The sequence below is a fragment of the Aythya marila genome (assembly GCF_965140915.1).
Source record: "Aythya marila genome assembly, chromosome: 3".
NCBI classification, from domain to species: domain Eukaryota; kingdom Metazoa; phylum Chordata; class Aves; order Anseriformes; family Anatidae; genus Aythya; species Aythya marila.
Window position 1 is genome coordinate 25,827,133 of NC_139044.1, and position 12,611 is coordinate 25,839,743.

The window sequence follows — 12,611 nt, forward strand, 5'->3', positions numbered from 1 at the left end:
CTGGATAGCATGACACTCAGACATCATATTTTCCTCTTTTTTTGCAGTGCACACAGCTGTAATATAAGTATTTGTATAAACCCATGACCTTAAATCAAATAAATTAAATTTTTGTTTGTGCCATTATATTTAGAGTGGAAATAATAATTAAACAATATTTTTGAGATTGTTTATAACGCTATGTAAACATCTCATGCTACATATGAAAAAGGTTTCCAAATTGGTACTAAACCTGTGTCATTTCCTGGGTAGTTGTCACTGAAATGTTCTGGAAAGCCACTCTAAGCATGAGGATTCATCTGCACCCATATGCTTGCATCTCCCCATGGCAGTAGGAAATTTGACTCCATGGTGACTGCATTACTGGTGAATGCAATATCATATTTGCAAAAATGTCAGGTCCAGTGAGAATAGGCATTATTTTGCAGCTACCTGTTAGTCTGTAGAAAAGTGATGTGATGCCCAGTCACCCCTTGATGACTGGGGTTCAGCTCAACGTTGTTTTGCTGGGAAGGTATGGCTTGTGCCTTGGAAGGTACGAAGGTGAGCCATCAAATAAATGATTTGTTGCAGTAGCAATGGTAAAGCCAAAAGCCATCAAAGCAGGTGAATATGTCAACATTTTTGAAGTATCTAAGTACTACTGTAACTTGAGATTTATACCCCTCTAAGTGGTTAACGTGGAGATTTCATTTTGTTTCTCTCTGATCATATAAAAAAATAACCGTTTTTAATTTACTTACAAGGATACAAACAGCTATGGAGTTTGAGGTGGGTGAAAGAAAAAATGAAAGAAATAAAAAGTTTTAAGGACCAGGGATATAGCTGAACAGAGCAGATGGAGAACTGGGAGCAGTTGTGCCTGCAGAGGCAGAGGTTCTGCCTCTGGCTGTGAGATGCCTGACTGATAACCTGCACAGGGATATGGCCCAGCAGAGGCTCGGAGTCCATGGCCCAGCAGAGGCTCAGAGTCCATGGCTCACAGAGGCAGCATCCTACCTTTTTGGATGGCAAGCTCATCTACTCCAGCTTAGCACACCTCTCTGAGCAGTAGAGCTCTGGACGAGCCCAAAACTCAATGGGTACTATAACCGAGACCTTATGTCAGCGTGTCAGGATCACTGAGCCTCTGGTCTGGATTTTAGCTCTGAGCACTGGGGCATTACCGAGGTCATTCTGTGGGCAGGGACTTGTCCCACTGAGCGGCAGGAGTGCTGGCTCCTGGGCAGCCCTGGCTGGGAAGGGCCCTGCTGGGCAGCATTTTGTCTGCATGGTTGGCTGTGGGTCCCACACCAGTGGGCTCCCTTTTGGAGTGTCTGCAGGATCTCAGCTGCACTGAAAGCTCCTGCTGAGTTCCTTCAGGCAGTCTGAATTGAGTCCTTCCCCTTCAAAAGCATGTCTGTTTAAATATCTATCTATCTATCTATCTATCTATCTATCTATCTATCTATCTATACATAAAAAAAATAGATTTATATATTTAACTTAAAAAGAGGGAGTATGCTGTATTTAACTCTTCCTGAGCTCAGTGCACTTATCTGTGGATCAGTTTTCAAATTAAAATTTAAATCTGTGCTTTTAGAGTACTACCATCACAGTAAGTGAGAAGGTGAGGCATTATCTCCTCATTTGATGTTTGTATAAGGTCTGTGATCCTGAAGCATAACTGGCTTTTTTGACAGACATGATATTCGCTGAGCTTTGAGGATTGGCCCTTTTTTCCCAAACTGTTTTCCTTTTTCCAGACTTTGCTGGTGGACAGTACATTGCCATTTGCTCCTTCAAATAATTGTATTTTTCTCTATGAATAAATAGATGACTTTTTTATTTTATTTTATTTTATTTTATTTTATTTTATTTTATTTTATTTTATTTTATTTTATTTTATTTTATTTTATTTTATTTTATTTTATTTCCCCGTTTTTAAGTGATGATAAGAAAAGCTCTCTTCTTACTCTTCTTTATGGAAATAGCATTCTTTGACACAGGTAGGACGAAAAGACTTAAAAAGAACAAGAATTATGGTTTCAGGCTGCAAGCAGTACAAGCAGTAAACCTAACTTCTGTTCAGTTGGGTGCTGTCGTTTGCTTTTGACCTAATTCATTTAGGTTCTGAAGACCTTTAAAATAGTATGAGATTTCTGTACTTAATGTTTCTTTTTCGTGGATACACCTGTTGGTGTGAAATGTGTTTTCAATTATGGCAGTGCCTAGAGCTACCTATCCTGAAGCAGCCTTTGGTAGCTGACAATCTGTCAATAAATATACAGAGCACTTAGTTATCTTGAAAGAATATTCTTCCAAAAAAAAAAAAAAATTGGGATAGAAGGTAAGTATATATACAGAGTGGGGAAAAAAATAAAAAAATGTAGCAATCCCACTTTTTTTCACAGTATTTATTACAGAATATCTTGTTCAATGTCGTAAGTTGGTAACTTGGTGTTAAGTGTTGGTCATTGAGCAAATGAGTGTTTTAATTAACTGGGTACTTTTATGTTCTGTAAATTCCATTTCCAGGTGGTGTTAATTTGTTAGCTTAAAAGCAGTTTACAGTGTATAGCTCTACTTCAAAACAACTTGTACATTTGTCCAGATTTTAATGTCAGTAACTGATGGATCCTTTGACTGTTGGGAGGAATTTCAGATAAGGTTTCATATTCCTTCTCCTTGGCAATGTGTGAAATAAAAAGCCTTAATTTTAAAGAAGGAACTCGGTGGATTTGCAGATCTTCAGAGGAAAATATTAAGCAGCCAGCATTAGCCTCTGTCTGGGAGAAAGACTGCAGTTCCCTTTTAGCTGTGATCCCACAGATTGTAGTGATGAGTCTGTTCTCTGGCTTGAAACTGGAATCAACCATTCTTGAACAAGTACATAGCAGATTATTTATTCTAAGTATTCTAAGTACTATCTAAACTATATCAAATGAATGACTATTCTTTTTTCTAGGAATGGTGTTGTGTAGGTGTTTGAAATTCTACTAATCAAGTGTCCCAGTGAAAATTTGAGGCAAACTGACTTAATGCTTAATCCACAGTGAAATGACTTTTTTTTTTTTTTCTTTTTTTTTTTTTTTGCCCTCCTCCTGTATTTGTAAATTCAGGGCCTTAAAAAAAGCCAAAATCATTTTAAAGCTTTTTACACAGAAATCAGTCTATGTGTCTTGGTATCAAGAATCATTGAATTCATTTCAGAAGCCTTCTTGTCCCAGTTACTTTCATAATTCCCTAAATTCATGAAATACTATGTTGAATATTTGGTGTTTTCCAAAGAATGTATTCTGTCCTTGGAAAGTGATGAGCATTCTGTAGTCTCCTTCATATTTAGTAAGGTCCAGGAAAAAAGTTCTAAATGTTCCTGTTTAACGTGGGAGGACACACGTTAAATTAACAAGCTAAATTAATTGAGCTTGGTATCAACATTTTTGACTTGCACTTGCATTCAGATAGGAAAATTTGTCCTGTTTTTTCACAGCACACAAGACTGGTACATTGGTTGTGTCATAATTGCATTCTGGAAGGTACTAACACCTTTCTTTGAATCTTTTTTTTACATATTTCAGGCAGTGAACACTACAACTAACCCAGTCATTTGCTTGTTGTAACCCTACATTCTCTATATCCAAGCTTGATATTGCAGAGCCTTATATAGCACTTCCACACTGAGGATATAGGAAATGTGGTTCCTGCAGTAATAGCATATAAGGGTGAGACACACACCTACCTAGTCCATTCTCAACTCATAAATATGGTGGCATGCGTTGAGAGGAGAAAATTGTGTATGTAGTAGACTTTCTATTGAGATTTCTTTTGAAATTCCAGTGGCTTTTCCTACTTTTTTTTTTTTTTTTTTTCCTTTTCTCTTTCAGTGAAATCCTAATCACTTTCATAGGTTGTTTAAGGATTTTTCTGTAAAACACTAGACAAATTTAATACATTAAAGGTATCCCTTTAGGCCATTTAATAGCTCAGTCATTTCTACTTGACAGTTTTTCAATGAAGCACAAAAAAATCTCTTATGTTCTAAAACACTTAGGAAATAATTTCTGACTATTTTTTTTTTTCTTTTTAACCTAGCCTTTTTTCAGTAGATTCTCTTGTTCAGAGAGTCCTTTAGCACAGGCCACTTTGAAATCTTTTGTAGATAAGAAAGTGCTTAGGGACTCTCTTATAATTTGAAATGCAAACCTCCTGAGGATTTGGAGGCTACAGATATAGCCACTGTTTTGAGTACAGTGAGATGCATTTCCTAAATTCTTTATCTCATTATTATTCTGTGTGTATTTTAAACAACTAGAAATTTAGTAATCTCCTTTTTTTTAATCTATCTACTTTAGATTTAACTGCATCTCATGAAGGAAACTTTCAGTCCTTTAAGTCCTTAATTCTGAGCGGATTTTTTTTCTTTTCTATCATTTTACTGTTTTGCTTTTGGTTTATTGGATCAGTCCAGACTGTGGGCAAGATTAGATTAATCAAGAGGTCAGATTCAGAGAGAAAACATGAGGCAGTGTGACCCTGCATGTGAAGGAACGCTACTGTCACTGGAATTTGGAAAGTGCTTCCTGAACAGGAGGCCAGGATGGTGATGATTAAAGGGAGAGATAGAGACATGACATTCACTTATCTTTAAGTGAATATCTAAGCCTGTAACTAAATGCCTAGCTTTCTTCAGCTTGGCATAACCAACTTCTGTTGCCTCTATGAATGTTTCAGCTGGCATTTAGTATATAGAATGGTACACATTGGAATAATTGTCTTCAAAATATAAATCTGATGCACTGATTTTGTACTGATTTCAAGATGCAGTAACAAAAGATGGATATCTGTTTCTTTAGCATTGGAATATTTTTTTCTTATTCTTTATTTTTTCTCAAATTATTTTCATAGATTTTATGTCCTTCATTTATGCTGTTACTTTTGATCTGCTACATATTTTTTCACATCTGTCAGTTTGATAGTTTTCATGCATTTGTCTCTTTATTGTTGCTGACAGAAAACCTTAACTTTTGAACAGAGCTGAATGATCAGCTTACAGGCTGGTTACTGACACTAGCATCTGACTTCTTTCCTCCGTTAGTAGCATTAGTTTCAGAATGTCATTGTTTTGCTCTAGATGTCACAGCGTGCCTGTCTCTCTTCTTCTTTCTTTATTTTTCTCTTTTGTTTCCAAAATCCAGTTCCAGATCGAAATGTCACTACACTACAGGAGCACTGAAAAAAAAAAAAAAAAAAAAAAAAAAAGATAAAAATAAATAAATTCAGGGCATTATGAGAAAATAACAATAAAACAAATACATCTATTAACTTGTAGTGAAATGTCTTAGCTATTTTGTGGATATATAATGCTGTATTACATAGCATTGTAATTACTGCTGAGTTTTTCAGATTTGTGCATTCATTAAATCCATGTCAGACCTTATTAACAGAATGCAAGCATTTGGTTGTGCACATCATGTGTGCATTCTAATCTAAACTGTTTCTGTAAGGTGAAAAATTTTCATTTCACAACCTCTACTCCAATATTTGACAGCTTCATTTTTCACAAAAATGTTTTCTTTGAATACCCATCAGTTAGGGCAGAGTTCCAGCTAAATTGCATCATGAGCTCATTAACTCCCATCTAATCATACAGTCATGGCTGATTAATCACTTCTTCTGGTGCCTTGTTTTAATAAAACTATTTTTCCATACCACTGACCAGCAAACTGCTGTCTAATTTAATGTGTGGGATAGTCTTTGCTGAAGGGAGCAGAATACAATCTGCTTCCACAGATCCAAAAGGTATTGTATGAAGCAATCATCACATGCAAGTGTCTTGTATCTGTAATTCTCTCTTTTTTTTTTTTTTCTTTCTTCTTTTTCTTTTTTTTGGTATGTTCCTAAGGAACAGGGAAAACCTGTGTTTCCTCACACAGAGCTGTATAGGTTTCCTGTGCTGCAGAAAGGGACAGGAGGCACTGTAGTTCAGGAGTATAACTGTGGCTGGTGGATTTTTGAATACAGATCATCCATCTCCAACTGCGGAGCTCTGAGTTCATTAATTACTTTGTATTAGTAATCAACAAGATAACTAACACACAGAGCTGGCAGCTTTTCATTTTCTCAGCTGTGTGTATGTGCAAATCCATCCCATTTCCATGCCAATGGAAAAATGTAACGCTCCTTTTCTCTTAATAAGTATTAATTAACGAATAAGTCAAGTTCTTAAGGTATGTTCTTAAAAAATGCTGAAGATTGGGAGTTAAATGCACTCGTGACAATTTAAGCTCTCTGGTTCACAGTTCAGTAGCCTAGTTAATGCAGTATCTGAAAGCTGACAACAGTTGTTTTAAATATGATGGACTAAGGTTTTAAGGTTTGCTAGGAGACCCTCCTGTCTAGGAGGAGTCAGAAGTGAGCCAGGGGTTTTGGCTCTTTTCATTTCCTAGCACTGACTATAATGTTTTCTCTTTTGACAAGTTATAGGTGCAGTGAGACAATAATTATTTTTTTGATCAAAGTTTTGAGCCAAGCATGTGAATTATGGCTTCTTATTTCTACAGTTTGATTGTTTTTTATTAGGTTAATGGTTGTCAACAAGTACCAGGCATAACTCACTGGAGTTACAAAACTCTGCGACAGTAATTTTCTTCAGAAATTCTTTGAATAAGTCCTCCATAGTCAGTGGTGTGTCATGAAGAGAGATGGAGCTGTTATGTCCAGCAACCAATGTTGTCCTTATTGCAAAATTCGCCCTTCTAAACTTTGAATTTGCATAATGTAAATGTTTCTTACTGCAAAGAAAGAAGAAAAAGAAGAGATAGAAAAGAGAGAAAGAAGTGGAGATTAAAGCATTTCATGCAGTGTGAGCCTTTGTGGCTCATCATGCAGATGTACAAATAAGCTACAAGTAAAAAGCTCTGTGACAAGAAGATGTAATTTAGAGGTTTATTCTACATAAAATCCTGATTTTTCTCAGATATTTTAGCGATTCCACAGTACTAACAGGAGTACAGGAAATACAAAAAAAAAAAAAGTGCACAACTTTTTCAAATAAAGCAAATACTGTCATTTTCTCCTCAGTGCACCTTATTTAGTATCAGACATGATTGTTAGCAGGCCATTTCAAGTAAAGCACAAAAGGAATAAGACTTGGCTTTGATCAGCTACCCTTTGATCAAGTGTAAGTACTGGAAAAAATCAAGGAGTGCAGGCAAAGTATTTTTGCATTATGGATATCCTCAGGGAAAGGCAATGATAGGAATAAAATCATTATCTATTTCATATCACAGAACTGTGACAAGCAAATATTTCCAGCCTGATACATATATTTTTCTTTTGAGTGTATTGTATTTGGAATGAGGATCTATGCCATAAAGGCAAACATTTTGTCATCGCAGAGAAGTTTCTGGTTTGGAGGTATATGGCAGGCCTTATTCTGGTGTTACTATAACCATTGGACCTCTAATGTGCTCAAGGTTTTATTTCCAGGATGATGGTCAGTAGAAAGTGACTCTGTGAGAAGGAGAAATTATTTTCTCTCTTCACAGTTAACTTTCTGATAAAGGCTGCATACAGAGAAGGACCTAAATCAAACAGACACACAGGTAAAGCTTTTTGAGTTTTGTAGACAAATACCTTAAATCCTGGACTGGAAGAGAAGACACATCATCAGTTACCTTGTTGAATATTAAATTCAGGAAATCAAGGTGGGCCCTGAAAATAGTTAAGTGTTGTAACATAAGCAAAGATCATTTCTATTTGAAATCTCTGTAGTTCAATTCCAGTTATTCCCACCTTTCTTAGAACTAGACTGAGGTTTTCCTACAAGTTCTGTTTCCACAGCTGAGAAATAAAGTGGAAAAAACAAACAAACAAACAAACAAAAAAAAACAAACACCAAAGCATATTTTTCTCATAAGACTTTCCTGTTTCTGCCCAGAAAAATTAGTATAAGCATAGAAGAAGACACAACATGCACTAGCTGGAATGCATTGCTTCACTGAGATTTCAGGTCTCAATCCCATAGATCATGACAATGTATCTGTTACAGCTGTCATAAATAACTGTAGATAATGTAATTAGCTCTACTCAGCTAAGATTCTCCTATATGGTGTGGAACAAAAGTCCTTATGTTTTTGCGTGCTGCTCAGTCAGATGAAAGAAAACAGAATATAGAAGCCAGAATTAGAAATGGTAGGCTGTTCTTCACAGCTTCAAGTAGCTTACTTTCCAATGCTGCGTACTGGTAATGAATGTTGCTATATTAGTGCATGTTCACAGAATCACAGAATTTCTAGGTTGGAAGAGACCTCAAGATCATCGAGTCCAACCTCTGACCTAATGGCAACAGTCCCCACTAAACCATATCCCTAAGCTCTACATCTAAACGTCTTTTGAAGACTTTCAGGGATGGTGACTCCACCACTTCCCTGGGCAGCCTGTTCCAATGTCTAACAACCCTTTCGGTAAAGAAGTTCTTCCTAACATCCAACCTAAAACTCCCCTGGCGCAACTTAAGCCCATTCCCCCTCATCCCGTCACCAGGCACGTGGGAGAACAGACCAACCCCCACCTCTCTACAGCCTCCTTTAAGGTATCTGTAGAGAACAGTAAGGTCGCCCCTGAGCCTCCTTTTCTCCAGGCTGAACAAACCCAGCTCCCTCAGCCGCTCCTCGTAGGACTTGTTCTCCATGTTCAGTGCATGTAAGCTTGTGTCATGTCAAAATGTAAAATAAATAAATAAATGAATGAGTTTGTGTATGGTGCCTCATAATGATGGAAAAGTCCCTCTTTATTTCTCTCCATCTTGTTTATGGCTCCTTATGACAGTAGAAAAGAGAGGGAAGAGAACTACATTCCTTCTGTTTTAACTGGCTTTTATGTTTGGTTAATGTAATGTTGGGTATCCACAACTCACAGTTAAAAATTTATCAGAAAACCAGTTCTCAGTTTGGATTAAATGAATTTAACGTGTACCCTTGTCAGGAAAAATTGGAGCTCTTACATAGTTCTGAAGAGAAGTCAGAAAATGCAGATCACTCTCCAAAGTTTCTGGATTAGCATTACAGCCAAAGGTTAAATCATGACTGCGTGTTCTTCATGGAGGGCTTCTTTGTGCAGTTACATGATATTTTATGGGAAGTATTAAGATGATAGCATTATACTCACACCTAGTTCAAGAAGATAAATTGTTTTGTAATTCTAAATGCTGCTTTTGATGTTATGTCGGAATACTAGAATACAGTTTTTCTCCTTATAGTACTATCTATACTATGGTATGGGTCCCATACCATTTCAGTAATCATGAAGCACTGCTGTCTGGTGTGGAGTGTGATATTTGAATAGAATTTGGTAGCTTTTTGTAAAATGATTAATTGTAGCAATATGAGTTGCCCACAGTCACTTAGTAAATTATAAAGACCTTATATCTTTCACTCTTTTGGTAACTCTGATGTTCTCATAGCAGGATAATAATTTTCTCTATTCAGAACTGTCAGATGGCAATGAATCCTCTAAATTTTGATATCTAATCTCATCCAGTGTATTGTTTTTTCATCTGGGGAAGTCTGAGTACCCAAATTCATGTGGAAGAAATGTTATAAAACAGCATACTGTATTTGAGGTATATATGCTTTAAGATGGATCCAGCTTCCTCTACTGAAGGAGATACTGTAAAGATGAAAAAGAAGACAAAAATTAGTACATGCATACCTAAACATTTTATTTTTTCAAACAATATGATCTTAGTGATCAGGAGAGAAGATTAGCCATAAGAGGAATAGTTGCTGAATTCTATGGCTTTGGATTTATTGGCACAAGGCAGTAATGTGCTTTTTACAGTTAATGATGGCATGATAGTTTAAGATAGCACGGTGAGAGAGAACTTCAGGAAGTGACTGGCAATCCCCTCCTGCCATTCCCTCAGCTATTTTGAAGTTCAGACCTTCCAAGACCAGTTGCAAGATCTATCCCTCCTAACAAGTCAACAGGTCAATAAAGCCTAAGTGGAGCCATTCACAGTGAGAACAGGTAATTCCAAATCTAAGGAGCATGAACTACTCCCAAGAGGGAGGTGACCAGATGTGTTTTGGTAGAATGGACGGTTAGTTGTTTTTTTTTTTTTTTTTTTTTTTTCTGTGTTTTGTTTCTAGCCCTCTCACCAAAGCTTGTTGATACTTCCCTTTGAAGATGGATATAAAAATTCAGATCTAGTATATACAATTTATCAATACTTGACAATGCTTGACTCTTGAAGCTACCTGGTATCCATTAAAATAAATAGTTCAACATTTGTAAGGCAATTGGTTGTGCAAGTCGTAATGCACATTGAGCTTTGAGTGGATTCTTTCTGAAACCAATTGTGGCTGCCCTGTTCGTTTAAATTTTGTGACAGTAAGAGAACTTCTCAAGGCAAGACAATAAAACATGAATTAATGCAGGTCTTTCTAGCATTGTCACACGGTCAAATTGTTTGTGATGTTATGTTCTTAGTGCATGTGGAATTTGAACAAAAGGTCAATCAAAACCAAGCTAATAAATAAATGAGGTACATGAATCTAACTTGGCTATTTCTCATTCCTTTTTAAAGCCATCATAGTTGCATAGTGTGTATTATGCTTTAGACCATTGCCTGTTTTTCTAACTTATAAATATCTTATATCTTTTATTATTATATTGCATCAATTTTAAATCTCCAGGTGTTTTCTAGAAGAGATACCTGCAGCTGAAGTTGATAATAAAACTCAAAGAATTTGTATTATAAATCTAAATACAGTCTAAATCTCAGAAGAGAGGTAGCAATTGTCAAGTTAACAAATGCTTAAAAGTTCATCATGTTAGTTACTACGTTAATTAGCTGGCAGGTCACATGGTATTCTCTAAACTTTGTGTGCTAACAGGACCTAACAAAATATAAATATTTTTAACTATATGAAATATAAAACTCAATTTTAATTGAAAAACTTATTGAAAAAATGAGGAAATTTACTTCAAATAAAATTATTTTAGTAGGTGATAACCTGCTATGTTGCTTTGAATTATAATAGTTTCAGAAGTAAGCTGAAATCTAAATAATGCTGGTTTTGAAAATTGCTTATAATTTGCACTAAGCTACCTTCTTAAATTATTGCTGTGAGGAATGTTTTATATTCTTTTAATAAATCCTATTTTTTATTTAATCCTAATTTGAATCCTGAGCCATTTCTAACATTGCTAAATTTGTATATGGCATCTGCTAAGGAAAGGTCAGTGTCTACCTGCAGTAAAACCACAGAAGGCTTGATATGCTGCAATGTTTCCTGTGCTAAATCTAGAGACCAATCTACTTCAGATGTGCCAGCTAAGTTTTTAATAGTTAGTGCCATACTAGCCTTTCTAGTAGCTGAATTGTTATAGTTCTGTTTATCCTGGCTGAGACTATATAATGGTGCAAAGATTTTTAGATAGGGTAGTTTAAAATCAGTTTCAGTTTACTTAATGAGCCTTAAGACAGTTTTATTAACACAAAATCTTAAGCTTTCAGAGTCATTCTCTGTCATTCCCCATAGGAAAAAAGAACGATGTTTTGATGTTTTGTTCTCTGTTCGTGTGCAAGGTATTTTCTAATGCTGCAGGCTGTGTAGGGTCTGGGTTTGACAGCTATCCCCTAATTTTAGATTTCATACTTCTAGCATTCATTACACTGACAAATATTGGGCAGCCACCATTAAATCTTTTAGAATGAAAAAAATGAAAAATATTCACCAAGGGCGTAGCTTTACTCAAGAGAAAATGGGTATATGTTTTGTGTGAATCTGTGTTCTGTATTTTTGACCAGTTAGCACAGAATACAATGTGCAGTTAATTCAGCATCAGTCTTTGTTTGCTGTCTATTGTCTGATATTTAGATGGACGTTTTGAACTTCCAGAATTTGAAGCACTTTCCATAAAATAAAGAGGAAAAAGTGAGGTATTGACATTTTAAAGAGGGAATGCCAAAAGAATAACTTCTACTCATGTATTTTCTTTCACGCTGGATACATTTCTGAAAAAGTGAAATGTTAAATTCAAAATAAACTTTGATATGCTATATTTAAAGAAAGAGATTTACTGATTTCTTGCTTTTTCTTTCTACAGCTAGTTGATGTGGAAAAATGGGTATGTGATTCTGTCTTTTATTCACTTGATCCCAAATGTTTCATGTTGCCACTGAGTCTAATTTGTCTGTTTTTATACCCTGTGTGCTCATGAATGTTTATCTTGCTTGGCTCAAAAAAAGGAGGCAAATGCATGGCCTTGTAGGATCTGGTCATTCCTGAAATTCAATACCAAATTTCATGCTGCCACAATGACTTTTATCTCTTTTAATTTGATCTTAGAATTGTGCAGTGCACACTTCTGATTCTTGCCTCTCAGTTTTGAGCCTTGCTGTCTAGTGTTATAACTCCATTCTGTAACCCACCTTGTCTTTTCCAGTATAGACAATGTAATCCTAAAATGCATGACAATAAGATAATTAATACTGATAAATAATGTGTAATGCTCTATCTAGCTGCTACAAATATATATATTAAATCTTTAAAGATGGAGAACAGCTGCTACAGAATAAAAAAAGTTGTTCATAGATCTTAGCAAGTAATGTCAAAGCACAG

The 12,611-nt window shown here is 35.8% G+C and overlaps 1 protein-coding gene across 13 annotated transcripts in view; it reads left to right on the forward strand.

Annotated features, from left to right (window-relative positions):
* The window catches only part of RYR2 (ryanodine receptor 2), a 413,797-nt gene that overhangs the window by 140,593 nt on the left and 260,593 nt on the right, over positions 1-12,611 (forward strand). For 10 of the 13 annotated variants that reach the window (XR_014317119.1, XR_014317120.1, XM_082756062.1 and 7 more), the window contains one exon: positions 12,097-12,117. The exons of the other annotated variants lie outside the window; for them this stretch is intronic. Coding sequence is in view for 8 of the 10 variants with exons in the window: in XM_082756062.1 (XP_082612188.1) it covers positions 12,097-12,117 (21 nt within the window). In the remaining 2 variants the exon portion in view is untranslated. The remainder of the gene's footprint in view (positions 1-12,096; positions 12,118-12,611) is intronic. 13 annotated transcript variants of the gene reach the window in all.